This window comes from Pseudorca crassidens, chromosome 17 (genome assembly GCF_039906515.1).
Source record: "Pseudorca crassidens isolate mPseCra1 chromosome 17, mPseCra1.hap1, whole genome shotgun sequence".
NCBI lineage: Eukaryota > Metazoa > Chordata > Mammalia > Artiodactyla > Delphinidae > Pseudorca > Pseudorca crassidens.
Window position 1 is genome coordinate 82689356 of NC_090312.1, and position 24979 is coordinate 82714334.

Below are 24979 nucleotides of genomic sequence, written 5' to 3' on the forward strand. Positions count from 1 at the left end.
CCGAGGCGGGGCCGTCGGGGAGGCCGCGCGGACCTGTGAGCATCTGCGCGCTGGGCCTCGCCCAGGTCCCCGGGGCAGCCGCGCGTCCCCGCCCGTGTCCTCGTCCTGCGTCCCTCCCCGAGGCGCGCAGGTGTCGCCCGCCGTCCGTCTTCGGGGCGCGGACCCTCCGCCTCCGCCCGAGACCCGCCTGATCTCCCTCCGGCCGCTCCCGCGCGCCCATGCGACCGGCGAGGCTAAGCGCCCGGCTGCCCGCGCTGCTGCTGCTGGCGCTGGTCCTGTCGCCGCGCGGGACCCAGGGGAGGCCCGGGGGCCGCAGGGGCGCGCGCGTCGCGGGCGAGGAGCCGAAGCCCTGGCTGTCCCTCCCCGCGGCCTCCCGGAGCGCAGGTAAGCAGCCCCGCGCCCGCGGCCCCGTGCGCCGAGCCCAGGGCGGGAGGACTCGTGCGGCCCGGAGAGGCGCGCGCTCGGGGCGGCCTGGCTCGCGCACCGCGGGAGCAGGCCGGCAGCGCTCGCCGCCGACGGCGGGCGCTCGGGGAAAGAGGCAATGAGCTGGTGAGACGTACCGCGGCCGAGACGTTAAGTATCCAGAAACCCATCTTGCGGAGGAACCGGCTCGATGCGCCTCTTCCCCGTGAGAGAGGCCGGGCCTCGGAAGCGGGGGCCCGGAGCCCGAGGACGTGCGCTTCAGTCCCAGCGGCCGAGGCGGGGCGGACAGGTTAGCACCCGGCGGCGCCTCTTTCCGGTCCAGCCCGGGTTGGGGATTGGGCCAGGGCCCTGGCGTCGCGCGCCGGGACGCCCCTTTGCGGCCCCCTGGAGCTGGCGCAGGGCCTGGGTAGCTGAGCAGGCTCCACCCGCCGCCGCGGCTCCCGGATCAGCTCTGCGCGCCCAGGTTCCTGGCGCTTCGCTGCCCAACGAGTGGTGGGGATGAGAAAAGAGATTAAAAGTAGCCGACACGAGGAGTCCTGAGACACCCCAAGGCGGCGAGGACGGCGGCCGAACGAGGAGTAAACGTGAGAAGCCCGGGGCGAAGCGGCCCGACGGGGCGGCGGGGCTGCGGCTCGCTTAGGGCAGGAAGGCCGGGGCGGGGCAGGAGGAGGGAGCCGCTCAGACGCGCCTCTGCTGGGAGCCCGCGCACCTGCGGAGCGAGGACGCGCTGGCCGCCCAGCCCGGGCAGCGGTAGGCGCCCCTTTCCGGGGGCCACCCCCCGGCACCCGCTGGCTGAGAGGTCGCAGCCCACAGCAGCCTTGCTGTCATCTCCTCGCTCTTCTGCCTCTTACTTCACTTTGAACAAAGCAGAGAGGGGTTTCTTAGGACCGTTTTTCTTTCATGATATTTATGATATAAATATATACACATTCACTGCACAAATTTTCATCCAGTACTTGCTGCGTGCCAGTCACCAGGCAGAGGCCGAGGCCACCCAGGGGAGCAGGCAGTCAGGTGTCTGCGTTCTGACGGCACGTTCTAGGTGGGGAGGCGGGGAGGCTGGCGCACAGGTAGACCCAAAGAGGAGGCCAGTGACGGGCTGAAGGGGAGGCAGGGGGTGGAGAAGGTCCAGGAAGCTGAGACAGGAGGACCCAGGACCTCGTCCAGGGCTGGGCAGGGCTTTCCAGCGTGGTGGGGACACACAGGGCTTTCCCGGAGGGGAGCTGGGCAGGATGGTGACCACCGCAGTGATGCAGTGACGGCACCACACCCTTCGCATCCTCGGACTTGCAACTTCTTGGCCCCAACGTTTATCTGAGAATGGAATGTCACTTTGTAAAGTAAAAGAGTGGAAGAAAGTCTCCAACTACTGGAACATTTGTGGTAACATTAATTCAGACCTGTGTCATTGAAGTTTAACAGATCTTTTCTCTGTAAAAGGCTGAAGCCTTACCGAAGTGAGTTTCTAGGGAGAAAGAATATTTTATTAAAAGTTACAATGTAAGTGGCAACAATCCGAAGTTTAAAAAAACAACACAGCCCGGCAGAGCGTGATCTGTGCACCACATCGGTTGCTTTCTCCAGCTGTTTGTGATGTAGTCTTTGGATGACGTGAGGAGGAAGGGTGACTCTTTACATCCGTATCTGAGTCTGTGAAAGTGAAGGGGACACTCGGACATGGGTCAGGGACCAACAAGGACATGAGCTGGCCCTATCCAGGTGGTCCTCACAGGCACACTCGGGTGTGGCGGGGTTCACAGCTCATTCAGGAGGAAACACCTCCCAGGCTCTGGAGGCTAAGGACTGTCATCCCTGCCAGGTACCTCGGGAATTCTGACCCCGTGATTCTGCGACATAGTAAACACCATCACCCGGGCCTTCGCATGCGCTCTGGGCTCTGAAACCCTTGCTGCACCTGCGGCTGCGGTGCCTCCCTTTTCTGTAGGTCAACGGCTTCCCTAAACACTCCCGTGAGGCTCGAGGTGCAGGGATCGGTCCACGTAGGGGAAGCAGTAAGTGCGGAAGCCTCGGGTGAGAGGGTGACCAGCGAGGATGCCGTTAGAATTGGAGGGGGGCACTGGGAAGGAGGAGATGCGAGAGGCAGGTACCCATCACCCTCAGGATTCACCATCCCCGGCCCCCCTTCCTCCCCGCCCCATGCGTTGTTCACGCATCACCCATCCATCAGTTCATCTAGCCACTCACAGCACACACCTGACGTGCTCTGATGGGCGTGGGAATACGAAGTTAACCAACATTATTGACTCGTGCTGAAGGAGCTCAGGTTAATGACCAAACCCCACTCCCCAGGTCTCTGCAATCTGATCCTTCCTTTTTACCGTCCTGCCCATCGCCCTGGTTCAAGCCTCAGGACAATGTCACACTGCCTCCCTAACTTGGGTGGCGCCCTCTGCTGGGCTGCCTCATTGGGCTAAGCATGGAAAGTGTGTGTTTTCATAACCTGTATCCCTCTCCCCCTGTTGTCTGACCATCACACCAGCAGAATGGAGCAAAGAATCGTTCCCAGAACTCTGCAAAAGAAAGGGAGCACCGCGGTACTCGTCACTGAAATGAAAACAGAGTCAGATGTCTGAGAAGTGGCAGCGGTGGGGCTAGAGAGGGGGGTTGGAGGAATTTGGGACAGAGAAGGAATTGGTGTGAAATTCGGGAGATGGAAGTATGAGGGGGACTTTTAGAAAGTTTTGATGGAAAAGCTTTGCCTTTTCAAGAGATGTCACTGAACATTTACATTCTTCTGCAGACTTCATGGAATCAGATCCGTGTTGCTGGGTTGTTTTGGGTTTGTTTGTTTTTAATGTGAAACCTTGCTGTCATGAGGCTTAAGGCAGGAATGTGAAGACCATTTTGGAGAGGTTCTTACAAACAATTACAAATGAATATTCTTTTTTGAGATTAATACATCATTTTAATTGTATTTTTTAATTTTTAAAAATTTTTTTATTTTTTTTGCGGTACGCGGGCCTCTCACTGTCGTGGCCTCTCCCGTTGCGGAGCACAGGCTCCGGACGCGCAGGCTCAGCGGCCATGACTCACGGGCCCAGCCGCTCCGCGGCATGTGGGGTCTTCCCGGACCAGGTCACGAACCCGTGTCCCCTGCATCGGCAGGCGGATTCTCAACCACTGCGCCACCAGGGAAGCCCTTAATTGTAATTTAAAATATAAAATACATACTACTTAGGTTGATCTTATCCTAAGTGCTGAAAAGTAGGTGCTTTAAGTGTCTTTTAAAAATTTTTTTTTTTACTTTTATGTTGGACTATAGTTGATTTACAATGTTGTGTTAATTTCAGTACAAATGAATATTCTTAGTAGTGCCAGGCTGTTTCCTCCCCAGTCACAGACCTGCAGTGGCTTCTCTGGATTTTCCAAGAAAGCCCTAACTTCTCTTGAAGGCAGGACATTTAAGTCCCCTGTGACCTGCCCCATCTTCCCTTCTGTGGTTCTCCCAGGGTGTGGGTCGCATGGGCGGGGCCTGCCCCTTGCAGATGCCGTAGCCGCTGTCTGTGCTTTTCTGCCAGCTCCTGGAACGCGCTTCTGTCATCTCTGCCTGTTACAATTCACCTCTCCTTCCAGGCCCTCTTCCTTCATGATGTCTTTGTAGCTATTTCCATGTGGGAAAAAAAAAAACTAAATCCTAAATTCTTTGTAATATTATCAGTGAAATATTACAGATACTGTACATTCCAAAAATATATTTTGGCAAGTATTGTGGTACAATTTTAAATAATTTGAACACTAGGTATATTAAAAATCAGGGTGCCCCTACGTACCACACATATGTTTCTTTGCTCCGTCAACTGCATGGGCCTGGAAACAACCATACCCCCGTAGCAACAAGCACACCTGGTACCCAGACTTCGGTTTCCTTTTTGTTGCCCTCGACGCAGCTTGTGGGATCTTAGTTCCCCGACCAGGGATTGACCCCAGGCCCTGGGCAGGAAAAGTACCGAGTCCTAACTACTGGACCGCCAGGGAAGTCCCAGACTTCGGTTTCTAATACCATCCTCTATAAGAGGAACCAGGGCTCCTTGGAGAAACGACTGGTACTAACACCGAGACAGGAAATTATTCAGGAGGAGCCTGGAGCATCCTGTAGTGCCCGAAAGTAAAGAAGTGATAAAAATTCAAAACACCACCAACAAAGCCCCCCATGATGAGATAATTTTACTGGAAAGAATTCTGTGTCTTGTCTTCTAATAATCACAGACTACAAATACATTCGTAATAATATTGTAACTTATTGATTATGAAGTAATTCACTGTTGAATGTTCAAGAAGTTTTGTATCTTGTTTGGAACATTTAGTTTACTGCTTTCAAACTTGAATGTGCAAATAAATCTCCTAGGAGTTCTTGTGAAAGTGACTCTATAGGTCTGGGCCTGAAATTCTATATTTCTTACAAGCTCCCAGAAGACCCATGGAACAGAGTTATTAATAAACATGAATTTTTTTCAAACACTTACATTTTCCCTCAGTGATTCTCTCAGCACTGATGTAATAAATCTAGTTCTTATTTTTGAAAGTAGAATTGTTTTTATATATTTAGAAAGAGAATAATCATGCCAGCTCCTTAACTAAAGGAAATGATAACTCAGGGAACTATATAACAAACATTTCAATTCAAGTACATGAAAAATGCTAGATTAAAACATAAAGTAATGCCCTTCAGTACTTCCAGAGGTACTAAGGATCCACTAACGTGGCTTTGTAAAGAATCGATCATGGCAGAGTAAATTATCTCTATGGTAAGATATTAAGTTATACGCAAGTAAAAGCAAACACCAAACATTTTCTGTTATTTTCTAGTTGTTCTGTATTATGATTTTTTTATTATTTCACATGATCTCTGCTCATTTTTAACAAGAAGTAGGTACAAGAGATAAGCCTGCCAACATTATATACATAATATGCAAGTCTGTTCCTTTAAAAATATATGATTGTAAACTTAAAATTGTTGAGGGTGGCAGATGGTAACTGTTTTGGTTAAATGAAAACTAGAAATTTTCATAAATTGGATGAATGAGATGATAGGTTATTCAAGTTGTTCCAGGATAATCATCAAGCATTACCTAAGGATCCTTTTATTTATTTATTTTAACTATTTATTTATTTATGGCTGTGTTGGGTCTTCGTTGCGGTGCACGGGCTTCTCATTGCGGTGGCTTCTCTTGTTGCGGAGCATGGGCTCTAGACACGCGGGCTTCAGTAGTTGCAGCACGCAGGCTCTGGAGCGCAGGCTCAGTAGCTGTGGCGCACGGACTTAGTTGTTCCGTGGCATGTGGGATCTTCCCGGACCAGGGCTCGAACCCATGTCCCCTGCATTAGCAGGCGGATTCTTAACCACTGCACCACCAGGGAAGTCCTGGGATCCTTTTATTTTTAATCCATCTGTACATGTAATCTCCCATACCGTTGTCCTTAGATACCAGAGGGGTGAAACCTACATTCTATTCTTGTGCCGTCCAGCATGGTAGCCACTGGGTACCTATGAGTACTGAACACTTGCAGTGCGGCTGGTCCAAACTGAGGTGTGCTGTGAGTGTAAAGTACACCTTGGGTTTTGAAAACTTAGTATAAAAAATGTAGACTATCTTACTAGTAATTTTAAAATATTGATTACATATTGAAAGGATAATATTTTGGATATAATGGGTTAAACAAAGTATTAATTTTAATTTAATTAAAATTAATTTTAATTTTTCAACTTTTTTTTTACTTTTTAAAATGTGGCTACTAAAAATTTTAAATTACATATGTGGCTCCCATTTCTATAATGGAAGCTGATTGTTAAGATTGTTTTCCATCAGAGCTCAATCATCTAATTTTGTTGTTGGGGGTAGTTTTCTCATATTCAGTCCTTCATTTAATATTTCGTTGATTGAAAGTTATCACCAGGGCATCTAATCCCTAAATACAGATTCATTTTCAGTTAACTAGTTGCTTATTGAAAAATGAAAACAGATTTACGTTGAAAAAAGTTAAAGTTGGACTTCCCTGGTGGTTCAGTGGTTAAAAATCCTCCTGCCAATGCAGGGGACACGGGTTGGAGCCCTGGTCTGGGAAGATCCCACATGCTGCAGAGCAACAAAGCCCATGCACTACAACTACTGAGCCTGCGTTCTAGAGCCTGCGAGCTGCAACTACTGAGCCCGTGAGCCACAACTACTGAGCCCACATGCCACAACTACTGAGCCTGCACTCTAGAGCCCATGCTCTGTAACAAGAGAAGCCACTGCACTGAGAAGCCCGTGCACCGCAACGAAGAGTAGCCCCTGCTTGCCACAGCTAGAGAAAGCCCGTGTGCAGCAACGAAGACCCAACGCAGCCAAAAATAATAAAAAAATAAATTAATTTTTAAAAATGTTAATGAAAAGAGTATGCACTGAAAAATCTCTCTTCCCTCCCACCCCCAGAATCCTTGTCGCTGTTGCCTCTCTGCAGACAATCACCATTTTGGCTGAATGCAAATAGGATGCTACAGCAGGCACTGGCAACCTTTCTCTATTTCAAACATTTTCAAAATATTTGAGGCTCGGTGAGCCATGCAATCTCTGCAACAATGTCTTGCCCCCGCATCGTAGCACGAAAGCAGGCGTAGGCCACACGTAAGTAATGAGCATGGCTGTGGTCCAATAAAACTTTATTTACAGTAACAGGCGTGGGGCAGGAGGAGTCCTGAGGGCAGTTTGCTAACCCCTCCACAGGCCAGCGCTGTTCCACACACGCACGATAACTTCTCTGTAAACCTTTTATCTCATCTCTGCATCGACTCTCGCCCCTCCGTACCAGGCATGATGATCTTTAAAATGAGGTATCCCTCCCTTGCCTAAAAATCCTTCCCTTCTCCTCACCCTTAGACAAAGTTTATAAAGGATGGTGAGTAGCCTCACCTCACCTCTCCCCGTCACCCTGGCCAGGGCTGGACATACAGACTTGGAATCAGCTGCGTGAACAACCACAAGCTCATGTGTTTAGTGCTTGTCATTATAGTCTCCTTGTAAGGATATTAAAACTTTTTTATTGAGGCAAAATTGACGTACAACATTACCTTGGTTTCAGGCGTACAACATAATGATTCGATGTTTGTATACATTGTAAAACGATCACCACGAGAAGTCTGGTTACCATCCGTCACCGTACAGTTAACTTTCAGGGTTTACTCTTGGCAACCTTCTAACGTGCTCTACAGTATTACCGACTATATCCTCATGCTGTCCATCGCACCCCCATGACTTATTTATTTTATAACCAGAGGTTGGTACCTCTTGACCTCCTTCGTCACCTATTCTGCTTCCTCCCCAATGCCCCTCCCCTCTGGCAACTACTGTTCTGTTCTCTGTTTCTGTGAACCTAGTTTTGTTTGCTCATTTGTTTTGTTTTTTAGATTCCACGTGGAAGTGGAGTCATATAGTATTTGTCTTTCCTGTCTGATTTATTTCACTTAACGTAATTCCCTCTGGGTCCATCCACGTTGTCACAAATGGCAGAGTATCATTCTTTCTTATGGCTGAGTGCTATTCTGTTGTATACATATATACCACATTCATTCATCCATCAGTGAACAGTGAACAAGCACTTAGGTTGCTTCCGTATCCTGGCTGTTGTAAATAATGCTGCAGTGAGCACGGGGGTGCAGATATCCTTCTGAGTTAGTGTTTATAAGGAGAGTTTTTAATGATGGAAATGCATTCAAGAAATTCTAAAGGTTTTTTTTCTTTTCAGAAATATTCCCAAGAGATTTGAACTTAAAAGACAAATTCATAAAGCATTTCACAGGTAGGCGTGAACTTTATCAGCGATTCAATTAAAAAGATTGTAGCGTATTACTCCATGAGGCATTGAGGGCATGAAAATAAATGTCTGTTAGAGGCTCACAGTCCTGTCAGGGAGGTAGGCAAATGCTACGAGCTTGTTTTGATGGTGATGGGAACCAGATCTGGGTGAATGATAGAAGTGTAAACAGAATTTTAGGGAGACACAGGAAGTGGACAGTTTTGCCAAGAACTACCAGAAAAGGCTGTCGTGGACACAATATATAAGCTGGGCTCTAAGGATGAATAGGGTTTTCCCGGATGAGAGAGGCATCCTGGTCAGAAGCAATCCTTTGGGCACATGGTGTGGTTTGGGGCAGGACCGGGCGGCCAGTTTAGGCAAGGGTGTGTGTGGCCACTGGGCAGAGTGTGGCTGGAAGGTGGGGGGAGTTGTACTGTGATGAGTCCTCCGTGGTGTGCTGGGGATTTAGCTGTGCTCCCGGTCGGCGACACAGAGGAAGTGTTTCTCACAGGGCAGAGCAGATTCCCTTCATGTGTCACATGGTGAGCACCGGTGGCTTTCTCTCCCACGACACTCCTTGGTTCTTCGGATCAACTTGGGGAATCATTGCAATCATCCTGTGCCCCATGTTCTAGCAAATCACTTAATTCGAAGCGTGCACCCTGACCTTTACTCTGTGCCTAGTCATTCCCCCGCCTTTCCCTGTTTTACGTCTCAGGCCAATAAGCTGGCAAAGATGTGGGTTCCCCCTTGCCCAAAGCCCAGGGCCACCTTGTTAATTAACTTTGGAACGAGGTCGTGAAGACCCTCCTGAGGCACGGAGAAGTGTAAGAAATTTCCTGATGTTTCTAGAACCCTGGTAGTGGCACCGTGGGCTCCCCTACTTCTACCACTTCCATAAAAAGCAGACTCCAGATGTAGGGATGAATTTTGGTGAGGACTGTCTTGGGTTTGTGGGGAAAATAAGGGAAGTCTCAAGACCCTGTCCACCTTCCAGTGGTCCTTGACACAAATCACTCTAAGTAGAAAATGGAATAAATGTCTCTGCATATAAACATTCACTCCTATTAAATAAAATGAAGAACAGAAAGTGGAAACCGTGGATATTTATTTTTTATTCTTTCACATCGGCTTGCTTTGCTCTCTGCAGATTTTTTGTTTTTCTGTCTAGAGCTTTTCTCTCTTACTTATTCTGAGGAGTTCTCCTGAAATAGACTTATGTTCCATTATGTGAGATGTTGAGAATGTGGAGTGAATTTCGATTGTTTTTCACAGATTACACCTCACTGCCTGCCTCAGAGTCTGGGGGAGGAGACGTGCCCCCAGGCAAGGTCTTTTAAGGGCATGGAAAGATGTAAACCAGTTATATTATCTCTATCCATAAAGTGCTGGCAGATTTGATTGGAAAACACACCTATGAGTATCGTAAGCATTCTTTTCCTGTCCAATAGGGCCGGTCACGTTTTCAGCCGAGTGTAGCAAACATTTCCACAGGCTCTACCACAACACCAGGGACTGCTCAACGCCAGCTTGTAAGTAACTTGGGTCATTTTTGTCCTTTTTAAAAAATCTTTATCCAACAGTAAATGCACGTGATTTTAAACTTCAGCTGTCTGTGAGTGGGAAATAATAGACTAAACATTGTATGACGTGCTGTTTACAACATTGACGGTGCTTAAATTTAAGGTGTGTGCGTTCTGTTGACACCATGAGCAATGAAACCACATTCTAATTGGGACTATTTCAGACAGATCTGAAAATAGCCAGATTTCCTTAAGGACCACAATGTCTGTCAGGATTTATCATTTGATAAATTATAAACCTTTTATCATTTATCAAATTCCTTGGCATAAATAAGGCACTCTCTTATATAAATGGAAAAAAAAAAAAAGATGACCATGAAGTGTAAGTCAAAATTTCCCCCTAAGTTTTTTTTTTTTTAAACAAATTTTATTTATTTTATTTATTTATTTTTGGCTGTGTTGGGTCTTCGTTGCTGTGCGCAAGTTTTTTCTCTAGTTGCGGTGAGCGGGGGCCACTCTTCATTGCGGTGCGCAAGCTTCTCATTGTGGTGGCTTCTCTTGTTGCGGAGCATGCGCTCTAGGCGCGTGGGCTTCAGTAATTGTGGCTTGTGGGCTCAGCAGTTGTGGTTCGAGGGCTCTAGAGCGCAGGATCAGCAGTTGTGGTGCACGGGCTTAGTTGTTCCACAGCATGTGGGATCTTCCCGGACCAGGGCTCAAACCCATGTCCCCTGCACTGGCAGGCGGACCCTCAACCACTGAGCCACCAGAGAAGCCCTCCCCCTAAGTTTTTACGAGTAGTTTCATATCGCATCATTTCTATGCTGAGTGATAGACTTTTCTGAATAACGGTAGCGTGCGTTTTAAAGGTTGTCTAAAGAATTCTTTGGGATTCTTAAGTTACTGAACTAAATAGCAATTCCAAACATTATATTTAAATGCTCCCCTTTAAACTGCCCAAATCATCATTAAGTGTGGTAACTCAGTTGGCTAATTTTAAATTCCTTTCTAAATCTAAACTTTCTTTTTAAAGAAAATGAACTTTAAACGTTTTGCATTTTTTTAAACTAAATTGGTCATCTTGAGGGATATTTAATTTTACTTGGGATGTTCAGTCAGAGTTGTTATGATTTTTTCAAAAACTGCTTGTGTTTGATGACTAGAGAAAATGAATCTTGTTGGCATCTAGGCAGAATGATTAAGTGGTAGCACAGCATATGGTGGAGAAACTCTGGGCTTTGGAATGAAACTGCTTACTAGCTATGAGACTCTTAACATTTTGAGGCTGTTTTCTCATCTCTAAAGTGAAGATGACAGTAACATCTTAGCTGCTTATATCATCAGGAGAATCAATGAGAAAATCCGGGTTAAGTACTTGCTATATTAGATGTTTATTAAATGATGGCTATCATTATTAAGAATTAGCGACAATAACTTAACATGGTTTTCCCCACATTTGTAGTAACCATATACACAATTTACTTTTAAATGTTTCTCCTAGATTACAAAAGATGTGCTAGATTGCTCAAAAGATTAGCAGTGAGTCCTCTGTGCTCACAGGCATAGAAGACCTACGTGTGAGTATGTATTTATTAATTTTTCTTATTCTGTTTAACAGCCTGACTCTCTTAAGAAATTTTGAACAATTTAAAAAGCCCAGGAAGCTGATTTTAGCACCACCAAATAACTTTAACCTGTGGATTTTCCACTTAGTGTTAAAGCTTGGTCTAAATGGTTTATTGAATTAATAAAAAAATGTCCTCAACAGTGATTGAATTAATAGAAACAGCTTTTGGGCAGCCTTACGAGTCCTCAGTGATTTTTTAAAATATTTCAACATTTGATGTTATGTCATTATTGTGCAGAAACCGTATGCATATACACATTAGATGAACCAAACTGTTTAAAGGTCTACCTTTTTTTTAACTGGTCAAAGTATAATAAAAGTAGATATAATAAAAGTAGGGCCCTAAAATTTTGATTTATGCTATATAGGTTATAATAAGAGAGGAAGTATTAGAAGAATAGAAGAAAAAGCAAACAATCAAACGTATAGTGAACATGTAAGCATTTTGCCAGAGTGAAATTAAGTTAGAATTTTCGTTCTGGCTAAATGACCTTTGGAACCCTAGGGCAATAAAGTATTTGTATGACCTAGATAAATCAAAAGGAAATTCTCACGTTTATTTACAAAAGTAGAGTCTATACAAAAGACTGAAAGGTGTTCATTTCTTTGCAAATATCTTTCTAATCAGTAGTTCTTTCTGGTGTAGTACAGAGTCAACATTTGGGGGGTGGGAGCGGGGAAGGGGGGTGTCGTCAGCGTTCCAGTACCCCAGACAAGTCCCTTTTAAAGTTCCTCAGCTTTCTAGGGTGGACATCAAAGTCTGGAGAACCTGTAGTCTGGAAGTATCTGTGAATATCTCGATCTGGCCAACGTAACTTAATTTATCCCAATAACTGCATGGGGATATGATAGGCTCTGATAGGTTTGCTGTGACAATTACTGAGACAATTCTGGCCTATTGGTGATGTTGCTTTTCTTATTCTTATTGAAAAAGCAATTATAAATTAATAATAATAATTGGCACTCAATTCTGCATATTTAAATTTGCTGAACTAAAAATTTTCCCTTTTTTTTAGATTAAGAAAATCAGTTAGATCATTTCAGTGTTCAGTGGCAAGATATTCACATCAGTTACTCTCATCCCATCTCCAACCTTTTGAATAATGCAAAACAAGAATAAATGAAGAAAACTCATTAGGCTCTTGAAGTGACCTAAGTCAAGCCATGTTTAAAAAGAAAATCAATCACTCACTCAAGCCACGTTTATCTTGTTCTTTGTTTTGATATATTTTATCCGAATGAGTAAATGTACATAAAGTCCAAAAAGCAACCTCATAACTGGAAAACTTCTCAAAAAAACAAGTACTGTATTATAATTTAAAATATTTTATGCAAACTTACATGCTCCTGGGACAAGATGCATAGAGGACAGACCTGATAAACAGGCCCCTTTAAAACTGCAGAGTTTGGCGATTTAGTGAGTTTTTTTCTGGAGGAGTCATCTCTGATAGTATCTGTTTCCACGTATTTAACAAGGAATTCGAGTATTACAGATGGATACATTTTAGGAATATTTTTGAGTTATTTAGGTGATGTCAAGTTCACTTTTTGGCTTCTGCAGATATCTTAAAACTTTAACGGTGGAAGTCATCATTTAAACTTTCTAAAAGTACCGATCAATCCCCTCCACATACACATTAATCTACGTTCTCAGGATTTGACTGTAAATTAAAAGTCCACAGATTCTTTAAACAAAATAAAATAAAATATAACTCTATTAAAACTATGCATATGTTTAAATATGTTAAAAACCAGGTCATAAATGACATTTTTCTTCTTCCCTCCCACAGGTATTTCTTAAGAATGTAAATCTAATTCGAAGGAAAAATAGTACCTGGAATCGTACTAACTGTAAAAAAGAGATAAACTTCTAATTTTATGGTGTATTAAGATGAGTAAAATAAGAGACTTCTCAGAAATAACTGGTGAGCTGTGTCCTAGCATAGGATGCGATCTTCCTTGGTTTATTTTGGTGTATATAGTAATTTGAAATTTTCTAATACAAAGTTTAATTCACATATTGCAAATAGAATATTAAAATTTATGCTATTCTACTTTATTTTTGCTATATATATTATTTTCTTGTATGGTTAACATTCCATAGATGTAGGAATTATATACTTAATTATGTAAATTATGTCTGAGCATGCCAAAGAGAAATGATATTTTCGATATGATTTTTTGTAACATGTTTGTTGAATAATCATGTACAAGGTCCCCTTTTATAATTCTAATTTAATAATATTTAATACATTTATTCAGAATTTGTTACTTTTATTTGCATTCATCTGAAACGTGAATTTTGTTCAAACTGAAATATGAAAAATCTGTGTTTTCTTGAATTAAAGACATTTGTAGCAGAGCTCATACTATTGAAATAAGATTACCATATATGTATACATGTGTAAATATTCATTTTCTGAACTGATAGCTGAGATCCTGAGACCATTTATGTCTTTTTGAACTTGGAGCATATGGTATTGCTGCCTTAAATAAGAAAAAGTCCAAATGAACTTGGTGAGGAGAAGAATGTGTGGGCACCTGGGAGCTCTGTTTAGAAAATAACAACACGCCTGACGCATTTAATCAGTTTCATTTAAAAACAATGATGTAAAAATGAGAAACCTAAACAAAATAAGAGGAAACCCCACCCTTTTAGAGGTCCTCGTGCATGACCCCGTGCAGGCTAAGAACTGCCGACTTAACTGACTTGAGCCTGGAGATCTACGGATAGTGTGAGATGCAGAAAGGCCTCAGACAGCCCCGGGGAGCAGCCTCTGGAGGATGGAGATGCCGGTGATGCTATGGCCGTGGTGAGTTTGGGGGAAGAGGTCCAGGGTGGTGACTGGGGGGTGGACGGGGACGAGGCGTTCAGCCCAGGAGTCCGCGTGTAGTTAAAGACCGAGACCCCCGAGCCGCCGGCTGCACCGTCACCTGCCGTTAAGGTCAGAGAGAGGAAAGGACACCCCCCGATAGAACTGCAGTGGAGTCTTGTTAAGGGGACTTTTGAGTTCCTTAATTATCTGTCCCCAACCCAACCTAAAACCAGCCTCTCTCCCGACTTCTAACACTGCAGGTTAGCTTTGTTTCTTTCTGAACTTTCTATGCACAGAATCTCGTAGACCCTCCTGTTCTGTCTCGGCCTGCGTTTGCTCACCACTGCGTTTATGAGGTCTGTCCCTAGCACTGCACACCACTGTCATTATCACTTACAAAGTGATGCGCTTTGGCTGTCTTGGATGGGACATTTCCCCACTTGCTTCTCAGTTGTCTTTCATCTTTCGTCAATTGTCTTTATGGAGGTTATAAGCCAAAGTAACAGATATTTTTCAGGGAACAGATTGGCCCATAAACTTCTGCAGTAGCTGTAAGGAAGCAGTGTGGAGTGGGGGTTTAAAAACGTGGCCCGCGACGTTCGGTCTTGAATTCTGCCACGGCAGCAGGTAGTCCTGGGTAGCTCTTTATCCTCTTTGGACCCTGGGTTTCCAGTCTGCAAATGGAATGATAACCCTTAACTCATAACGCCTGCAAACGCTTTAGCCCACTGTTGGGCACACAAGAGCATACACAGATGGGGGCTCTGATCATACAGCCTCAGACTCTATTTTAAAAAATCAGTTTATTTCTCTTCTAAAAAATGTAATCATGGCTATTCTGTTTAATTGGAATGGAGCTAGCTGTCTATTGAAAACTGAGCATAAATTAGTTGTGTGGTTTGCGTTTCATGGGTTGGAGAGAATTCAGCTGAAAATTTTTCTGCCCACTCCTGGATTTTCATGCCAAAACAGAAAGAAACAATCTCCAATTTTTGCAGCAAAATATTTCAAACAAATAAGTGCTAGTTTCTTTTATTTCATCAATATATTTGTGTATGTGTTCAAAATTATCTAGTTTCCTAATAACAGAAACAACATTTTTTATTTTTTAATTTTTATTATTTTTTTCTTTTTTCAAAGAAGATGTTGGGGGTAGGAGTTTATTAATTAATTAATTAATTTTTGCTGTGTTGGGTCCCCGTTTCTGTGCGAGGGCTTTCTCTAATTGTGGCAAGCTGAGGCCACTCTTCATCGTGGTGCGCGGGCCTCTCACTATCGCGGCCTCTCTCGTTGCGGAGCACAGGCTCCAGACGCGCAGGCTCAGTAGTTGTGGCTCACGGGCCTAGTTGCTCCGCGGCATGTGGGATCTTCCCAGACCAGGACTCGAACCCATGTCCCCTGCATTGGCAGGCAGACCCTCAACCACTGCGCCACCAGGGAAGCCCTATTTTTTAAAATGTTTATCTTATACTGGAGTATAGATGAATTACAATGTTGTGTGAGTTTCAGGTGTACGGCCAAGTGATTCAGTTATACATACACACATATTCATTCTTTTCCAGATTCTTTTCCCATATAGGTTATTACAGAGTACTGAGTAGAGTTCCCTGTGCTAGACAGTAGGTCCTTGTAGAAACAACAAGTTTTCGATTAAACAAAGAAAAGACCATTTATGGCAGGATACTAGGGTAACTCATGGGTTCCAACTTTGACCTTGAGACAGACAGGCATCCAGGGGCCCTGGACCTTAACAGTAAGAATTTATGGTTAAAAACATTCTACTCCAATGAAGACATAGAAAAAAGAATTTATGGAACTGCCCTCGAGAAGACTGCCACTGGTGAAATTTAGCTTTTTTAAATGCTCAATTTCCATGTTTTTCCATTCAAATGTTAAAGTTTTTGATAAGGAGGACCTGACTAGCCCAGATCAGATCCTGTGCTGACATCAAAGAGTGAGCTTTTTTTTTTTTAATCTTTTTTTCTTTATTTTTTTTAACATCTTTATTGGAGCATAATTGCTTTACAATGGTGTGTTAGTTTCTGCTTTATAGCAAAGTGACTCAGCTATACATATACATATATCCCCATATCCCCTCCCTCTTGCGTCTCCCTCCCACCCTCCCTATCCCACCCCTCTAGGTGGTCACAAAGCACCGAGCTGATCTCCCTGTGCTGTGTGGCTGCTTCCCACTAGCTATTTTACATTTGGTAGCGTATATATGCCCATACCACTCTCTCACTTCATCCCAGCTTACTTTTCCCCCTCCCCGTGTCCTCAAGTCCATTCTCTAGTAGGTCTGTGTCTTTATTCCCGTCTTGCCCCTAGGTTCTTCCTGACATTTTTTTTTTTCCTTAGATTCCATATATATGTGTTAGCATACGGTATTTGTCCTTCTCTTTCTGACTTACTGAGTGAGCTTCTTTATGGGGAAAAACAGTCTGCTACTCACTGGCTGTGTTGCCTCCTAGTGGTTCCATATTTTCAACAGCCTGTCAAAGCTTCTCACTTCTGTGAAACATTGAACATCTCTTTAATCCGTTTGCTTGACTAAAAGCCAAGAAGAGAAGCTACAATAGGGTTGAGGAGGAAGGAGCTGAGTTCTGTTTATTCTGCTAATTCCGCTGCCCCACTGATTTATCACCAGTGCGCAGAAGGGCCTTCAGTGATTCATGGAAAGTACTTGCTTTGCTGTAAAGAATTAGACTCTACCTCCATCACTGTTTGGGCTTCTGTCATTTTATTAAAATAGCAGCCTCCAAAATTAGAATTTGAGTTCATCAGCTCCAAAGCACTTGTGGAATGACTTTAACTATGAAAATATCCATAAATTAAAGATGTTCTGAACCGGGTTCTAATGGAAACTATTTCATGTGTATGAGGGTGAAACACAGACAGTAACTATCTATTTTTGAATGTGGGTTGTGTGCAAAAGATTAGACTGAGCTGTTTCTCACGTTTATTTCATTCTTATAAAGTTAAATTGTGAGGTAGGGAGCATCAGTGTTCAGCCTTAATTTAGAGGCAGAGGACTAAAGCTTCAAGGTTTTTAATAACTCCCTCAGGTGTGTGTGGAGAACATGAAGCAGAGTGAAGACTTGGTCCCGGGTTCTCTGACTCTAAGTCTGATATTCTTTGGATGTTACCACATGACTCGTAGCGTCTGAGTGCTTCCCGTTGTGTCACACGAGCCCACTGGGTGTGTCGCCGTCCATGGAAGGGAGCTTGGGTCCTGGTGTCTGCAGGGCAGACCTGACAGGAAGAGGGGCTCAAGAATCAGCTTGGACAGAGAGGATGGGTTACATCAAAAGCCAAAGTCATGGACTTCCCTGGTGGCGCAGTGGCTAAGAATCCGCCTGCAAATGTAGGGGACACAGCTTCGAGCCCTGGTCCGGGAAGATCCCACCTGCCGCGACACAACTAAGCCCGTGTGCCACAACTACTGAGCCCACTCACTTAGAGCCCGTGCTTTGCGACAGGAGAAGCCACCGCAGTGAGAAGCCTGCGCACTGCAGCAAAGAGTAGCCCCAGCGCGCCGCAACTAGAGAAAGCCTGCGCTCAGCAACGAAGACCCAGTGCAGCCATAAATAAATAAGTAATTTTTTTTTAAAAAAGACAAAGTCATCACCAGAAAAGGCAGAAGCATGCACCCTTAAATGTGAGCCTAGGATACAGCAGAGACAGAAGCTTGGTGTCCAGGAAGTGCAGAGAGCAGAGATTTATGGGGCCTTTAGTTTAGACATTTAAGAGACAGTCTGTGAACAGGACTAGAGCAGATGTATTGGGTGCACAGGAGAGCACTGAGTGGGATCTCTTGCTCAGAGGAGCTCCGTGGAGCTGGTGTTTCCTTTCTTCCTATGTCCTGTAACTTGCCAAACTATACAGAACCAGGGTTTCTCTGGGGCTTTTTGGTGGGAATCCATATTGTGTCTGGAAGCTTCTATGAAATGAGCTCCCAGATATATGTCTCCAGCCACAGTTGTTTTGTTGAATCAGGTACGGAACAGTATTGCCTGTGGTGCTTGGGAGCTAGGATCTCTTATTCCAAGGATTTTGGTTGTATTTCCTAATAATGGGGTGGGTCCTTGGACCAGGGACCCATGTGGTTCCAGGTATGTTGACTAAAGCAAGAGGTGGTGAAATGGGTTTGATGTGGATGGAATGCGAAGTTATAAGCTGTTGGCTGATGGGTGTACAATTTCAGATACGTAGGCTGTCCCCAAAAACTGATGCTCCAGATGGTCAAAAGCTGCTTCCCATGGACTGAACCCAGACACTTCTGGCTTAAGCCCATGTAACATGCAGACCCATTCATAGACCAGGTAATTCTTCCCAGCTTCTCTCTGATGGTTAAGTTCTGCACCTGGCCCCTACCATTCCAGAATCCCATTATTCCCACTAGATCAGGTACATTAACTCCACTGTAGTGTCTGCCACCAGTCTCTGCCTGCAGAGCTGGAAAGCTCTTCTTGTTGCCTTGGTGAATGGCGTTTCTTCACAGCCCTCATAAGGGTGGCTAGCAGATTGCCCCCAGTGGAATCAGATAAAATTCCCATTTCTCAGAACCTTCAGGATTCTCTTCAGCGTTCTCCTGATGTCCTGGCATCTGACCTCTTTAACAGCCGTCCATGGCTAAGTTCAAGCTTCAGTTAGCCAGCGGAACAGACTTTCATACCATTCACAGGGGCTCAAACCAGCCCAGTGAATCGCACATCCCAGATGAGATTGACTCACGTCAGTGAATTCAGAGAGGCTGAGTCTCCCATTGCAGCCTCCTTGGTCTTGCGTCTGTAGAATCCGCGTCCGCCGATGCCCACGGGCTCTGTCAGCAAGTTCAGCTGGGCCTTTGGGCCCTTTAGTGTACAGAAGCTCTCCCTGTAGAGCAGGTGTTATTCCTCCCCCTCTGGGATATCTGGGGATCTAACTCACCAGGGCCTAGAGGCAATGGGAGGTCGTGGGTGTGTGTCCTGAGACGAACGGGCATTAGTCTGGAAGCCAACTTTTATGACTGTATCACTGAAAGACTTGTATGCCGAGGAGGACGGATTTTCTCAGAATGGGGTGAAGAGAGAGAATGGGATTTCAGTGAACTTAGAAGCTCAGTTTTTAACTTGCTCCGTGTCTGACTTAATGTTCCCGTTCTGTGATTCAGAGTCCCACTTCACTTATTTTAGTGCAACACACATGAAGGGGTCGAGCATTTCCTTGGTGCCGTAACGCCGCTCATCCTGTCATCAGCCTCTGGCTCAGTTATGTGTCAGTTCTATCTACTCTGTGACTAGGGGTTGGGGGACCCACTCAAAGCTGTGTGGAGGGTTTTCTGGTTCTCTCAATATTCTCAACGTGTTCTCATATTCGTATTCATGTTCGCATTTGAATTCATGCTTTATTTTTCACTTCCCCTTTCCCCTGGTACACTTGCTCTCTAGGGCCATCAGGAGCAGTAGCATGGTCCCACCACCCTTACCACCACTATTGTGTCCACTGTGCCACGGACACCTGCTGTCCTAGTAACTTGCCCTCCATCCTCACACCGCGTTATGCTACCTATAATGCCAGTTTGAGTGATCCTGACATGTGGAAACTTGGTTAGGCAGTAGGCCCGAGTTACTCAATCCAATATTAATCTAAGTTTTGCTGTGAAGTTGTTTTCTAACTACGTTAAGGATCTTGAGATGTGGAGATTATCCTGGGTTACGTGTAATTGCGAAAGTCCTTAAGCAGGGAGGCAAGAGGGTCAGAGTAAGTAGTAGGAGATGCGACCTTGGAGTGACCCAAAGAAGGGGCCGTGAGCCGAGGAACGCAGGGGCCGCTAGAAGCTAAAAAGACTTATATCTGCCTTTCACAGGGTAGAGCCTGAATTCCCACCTTCTGGGCCACTTGTCTAACCAGCCAGCTGATTGGTCAATTCGATTTTTTTTTTTTAAAGACCCAAACACCTATGTTTCTTGTAGCCATTGGACTGCATTTTTAACTCCTCACTAATTCATCATCCTTGTGTAAAAGGCACTGAAGTGCTAAATGCAAAGTAAATACCGGAAAGAAAATAACAGACGCAGAGAGTTTAAAGAATACAGTCTCATGCTAACTCGTAGCAGAAATATGTCCTAAGAATGTGAAGTCCTTCTATTAATACGAGGAAAGGAAGCAAAACAAAATGCAAACAGCAAAAAAAATTGTAAATAAAGACTGGAAGTCTTACGACTGCCCGATGACGGGTGAGAGGTCCCGTGGTGGTCAGTCCAGAACCGACGCAGCATTCGGACGTGCACGTTTGTTCTTTCAGCCGTCTGGAAAAGGAAACCCTTTCTGCAAAAATAAAGGTTCTTAGGAGTAAAACTGCACGCTAAGTGGTGCCGGGCTACTCACGCTGCAGCTGCGAGCTGGTCTGCAGCATTTGCTGCCCGCGAGGAGGACAGAGGTGAGAGGAAGGTGTAGGAAATTTACAGCGATTGGAATCTGAACACAACCTTCTTTGGATGCTTTGTGCACTTTGTATATGTTAAAAAACAAGACAGCAAGCCCCAAATGAAGTTATTATACTGAGCCCCATGTCACCAAACTGAGACCTAATTTCATTACAGTCTCTGCTCTCCCAGAAATGGAATCTTTTATCTTTTTTTTTTTAATTGAAGTATAGTGGATGTACCAATATCATATAAGTTACAGGTGTACAATATGGTGATTCACAATTTTTAAAGGTTATACTCCATTTACAGTTATTTAAAATATTGGCTATATTCCCTGTGCTGTGCAATAGGTCCTTGTAGCTTATTTTATACCTGATAGTTTATACCTCTTACTCCCCCATCCCTCTAGTGCCCCTCCCCCCTTCCCTCCCCCCTTCCCTCCCCCCTTCCCTCCCCCCTTCCCTCCCCCCTTCCCTCCTCTCCCCACTGGTCACCCCTAGCTTGTTCTCTGTCTGTGAGTCTGCTTCTTTTTTGTTATATTTATTGTCTCTTGTGTGTTTTCGATTCCACATACACATGAGATCATACAGCATTTGTCTTTCTCTGTCTGACTTACGTCACTTAGCACAGTGCCCGCCAAGTCCACTCATGTTGCTGCAAATGGCAAAGTTTCATTCTTTTTTTAAAAAAAATCAGATATAGAATCTGAAAGCAGTCAATCAGGAATGGCCGTCCAGCACCAGCGAGGTCATGTGCCTGGTAGACCCCGGGCGTGCCCTGAAGGGAGTGACCTTGACCCAACTAGCCTGCTGTTTGCTGGCGTAACCTCCTTGCTCCCTGCCTGTAAAGTCTCACTGTGTGCAGCAGCTCGGAGCGCCTTTCCGTCCGCTGGATGGGATGCCGCCCCATCCATGGATCCTTGAATAAAGCCAATAAGATCTCAAAATGTACTCAGCTGAGTTTTAGTTTTTAACCTGTTTTCTCCACTTTATTTCTCTGAAACTTCATTGTCTTTTACCAAAGTATTCTTAGTCCGCGACAGATCTGAGGACAAATGAAGCAAACCCCCGCCCCCAAACCCCTCGAAACCTTGTCTGCCCCCAGCGCTACTTTCATGCAGTGCTCAGCTTTTTCCACCAGGTGCCGCCTTAGCGCCAGAGTTGCTCCTAAAGGCTGGGGCATCCTGGGCGGGAGAGGCCGAGGGGGGCCGCCCCGCCGCGGTTAAAGGGTAGAAGCGGAGGCCAGCCCTAAACAGCACAGTAGATCGCCCCCTGGTGTAATTCTTTATCCTCAGCAGGCGAACAGAGGCATGATTCCAGCGACGAGGAACATTTCGGAGTGTCCCCGGGTCACTGCTCTCATGCCGGGGCAGTCACAGCAGACGGATGGCGCAGGGCTGCCTGTGACGTCGGGGGCTGGCGGGCGGCTGGCCTCCAGACAGAGGTCTGAGCATACGCCGTGGGCCTGCTTCTCAGACCCGAGTGCCTCCGAATCACCCGCAGGGCTTGTGGGCGCCGTGGAGGCTCTGACTCGGCAGGTCCGACACACTCTGGGGACCACTTCCCCAGAAGTGCCCCTGTCCTGTGACAAAGCGCTCTGGCCTTGGAGTGAGACCCCGGCTCACAGCCAAGCCCTGCCTCTCAGATGACCGAGTGACCTGGGGCAGGTGACCTGGGGCCATTGCAAGCCTCTGTCTCCTTTACATTTACACGGCGTTGCTGAACCACGTGGGACAGCCCGTGTGGCTGTGGTCTCCAGGGAGCATCTGGGTTTTTGTGGAGACTGAAGCTTAAACAATTTTGAGAACAAATACTAAAGTATACACAGAAGTGACTGCCGACTTCATAAATGCATCCCACTAATGCCCCAATACACGTATACCAATCTCAACGTCCAGTTGGCTGTATCCCCAAACTGTGGTCATAACAAATTACAGTCAAAATATTCCATTTCACACATTGTATGAAGACATGACCATGTGAGCCCAGGGCTAGGGCCCTTCTCAGGGCTTCCTTAGGAGGGGGCCCAGGTACAGGAAGGGTCGTGAGGCTTAAACTCCCTGAGCTTTATGGCTCAGCAGCCTCTGCCTGGAACGTTCTGAAGCCAATGGTTACTCATGATTATTCGCTGGGCTCCTAATTTCAGCATGTGGCATTCATCTTCGATAAGTTTAAATGAGCTGAAAAAAGTGCAAGGAATCATTAACCTTTGTTACTACTTGGAGGCGATGTTAGTAGTATACTAAATATATATATGTATACTTTTTTTTTTAATGAAGGAGTCACTTCTATTTGAAGTCAGAATTGAATTGCAAAACGCAGGGACTTTGGTCTAGACTATTTTTTAAAAACTGTATTCAGCTTCCAAAGACTTATGACAAACCAGGAGCATTAAGTCAAGCAACAGATGACGAAGAAATGTGAAGCCTGTAATTTACTGATTTATTTATTTCAGCACAGAACTCCATTTTGCTTAACCCAGTGGATCTTTTCCAAGTGTCAAGACAAAGACCGGATGACTAAACACCTTCTGTCAACATTGGAAACCAACCACAATCTCGGTGAGTCACCAAAATTCAGGGGGGAGAGGAGGGCTAGGGTGATGCCACGAAGGTCTCCCACCTGTCACTCTACCAACACTGCTGTGTGTCCCCCCAGCTTCTGTTCTCCAGAGCTCTGAGAAGGTGGATCCTGACGGTTTTTGCCAGGTTTCTCAGTGTTACTTGGAAGGGATGGCCTCTGGGTGTCCCTCCTCTGCCACTTTTGCTGACATCACTCTAAAGATACATTAAATTATACTTTTAGTATCCATTTTCTGACCTACAGTCAGTCCTAGCAGGCACTGAACAAGCCAGCATAGCGCCCAACTTTACATTTTACACGGGGACTCCACTGACAAAAATCTGACTGAGGCTATACCCAGATGTATTCCACTGTCGATTCAGCTAGGGCACTAAGGTGCATCTCCTTACGAGACTTCCGTCCTTTATTTCTAGGCAAATCAACATTTATTACTGATTTACAGAAACTGGCATTTCTCCATTAGCTGTTTGATTTATTTAATCCTCATGTGATCCCGTGCGATGGATATGAACTCACTGACAAAAGTACACAGAGAAAGAGGAACTGTGTGGAAAGGCAGGTGGGAACAGGCAATTTCAGCCTTTCTGGAGCCATGCGGCGGAGTCTTTCTCGCCTTTGAAGCTCTGGGAGAGAAGATGGTAGTTGTGTTCAATCCTGTGGCATGTTCCTCGTTCAAGGCACGCTCAGGGCCACCAGCGTTGCTATGGGAAAGGCGAATCCCTGGGATGCGAGGCTTGTGAAAAGCAAAACATCTTCGCAGAGAATTTTCCATGTTAATCTGAGTAGCCTTTTTTATCGTCACGCTGTAACGCAAGGATAGAATGGAGGCGTTCAGAGCAAGAAGCCAGGACGTTTGGGGTCGAGACTGTTACTAACAAGCTCAGCAGGTCACGCCCCTCGCAGGGGTGGGAGACGGAGATTTCCTGCTGGTCCATCACCTCTTCAAGGACACAGGCACCACTTCTTTTGCTCTCCTGCCAAGTAACTACATCAGTGTTTCATACTAATAGCTGCTCAATCCGTTTTCTAACAATCATAATACAAAATGACATTATATATGTTATACAATAATATAACAACAGTAATACATGGTTAATAGCTGCTCAGTACATTTTCTAACAATAATAATATAAAATGATATATATGTTATACAGTAACAACAATAGTACATGATTAATAGTTGCTCAGTACATTTTCTAAGAATAATAATATAAAATGTTACTATATATGTTATATAATAATATAACAATAATAATAAACGATAGCTGCTCGATACATTTTCTAAATGCATGAATATGCCTGAATGTCCTCATTTATAAAGAATAGAGTTTAGATTTAATGATCTTGGAGGTCTTTTCTGGTTCTGATATCCTAACACAAATCATTTAAAGCCAGTTACTCTAATTCATTTCTTACATAGTCAATAAACATTACAAATTCTTCTTCTTTTATTTAAGAAACAATATTAAACGTATGGAGAGGGCATGGCACTGGCTCCTGAGTCGGGCCTGACCGTGAGCCCTGACTCCACCTTTACTGCTGGAAGGCTTTGGCCAAAGGTTGGGATCATACCGATGTTAAGAGTATCACTGTGCTGAGTAAACAGCAGCAGTAATAATAATAAAAACAACAGTTCGTGGGTTTTGAGCCCGTGCTATAGGCCAGGAAACAGCCACACAGTGTAAGTTACAGATGTACACAGTCGGTCCTCCGTATCCACAGGTCCCGCACCCGTGGATTCAACCAACTGCAGCATCAATAATAGGAAAAAAATTGCAGAAAGTTCCCAAAAGCAAAGCATAACTTA

General features: G+C 45.0%; 1 protein-coding gene across 1 annotated transcript; it reads left to right on the plus strand.

Moving 5' to 3' along the window:
- The first annotated feature begins 218 nt into the window (after nt 1-218).
- On the plus strand, nt 219-24279 carry ALKAL1 (ALK and LTK ligand 1). The gene is made up of 8 exons (XM_067711286.1): nt 219-398; nt 1422-1437; nt 8167-8220; nt 9669-9749; nt 11239-11314; nt 13155-14177; nt 23045-23150; nt 23586-24279. The coding sequence occupies exons 1-5, from the start codon at nt 219-221 to the stop codon at nt 11301-11303; spliced, it is 396 nt and encodes a 131-aa protein (XP_067567387.1). The 3' UTR covers nt 11304-11314; nt 13155-14177; nt 23045-23150; nt 23586-24279.
- Nucleotides 24280-24979: the final 700 nt, after the last annotated feature.

Bases quoted from the DNA above. Each gene is read 5' to 3' on its own strand.
- ALKAL1 (XM_067711286.1), top strand. From the start codon at position 219: ATGCGACCGGCGAGGCTAAGCGCCCGGCTGCCCGCGCTGCTGCTGCTG. The intron at 8,221-9,668 runs GTAGGCGTGAAC...CCTGTCCAATAG, and splicing joins ATTCATAAAGCATTTCACAG to GGCCGGTCACGTTTTCAGCC. The intron at 9,750-11,238 runs GTAAGTAACTTG...TGTTTCTCCTAG, and splicing joins GGACTGCTCAACGCCAGCTT to ATTACAAAAGATGTGCTAGA.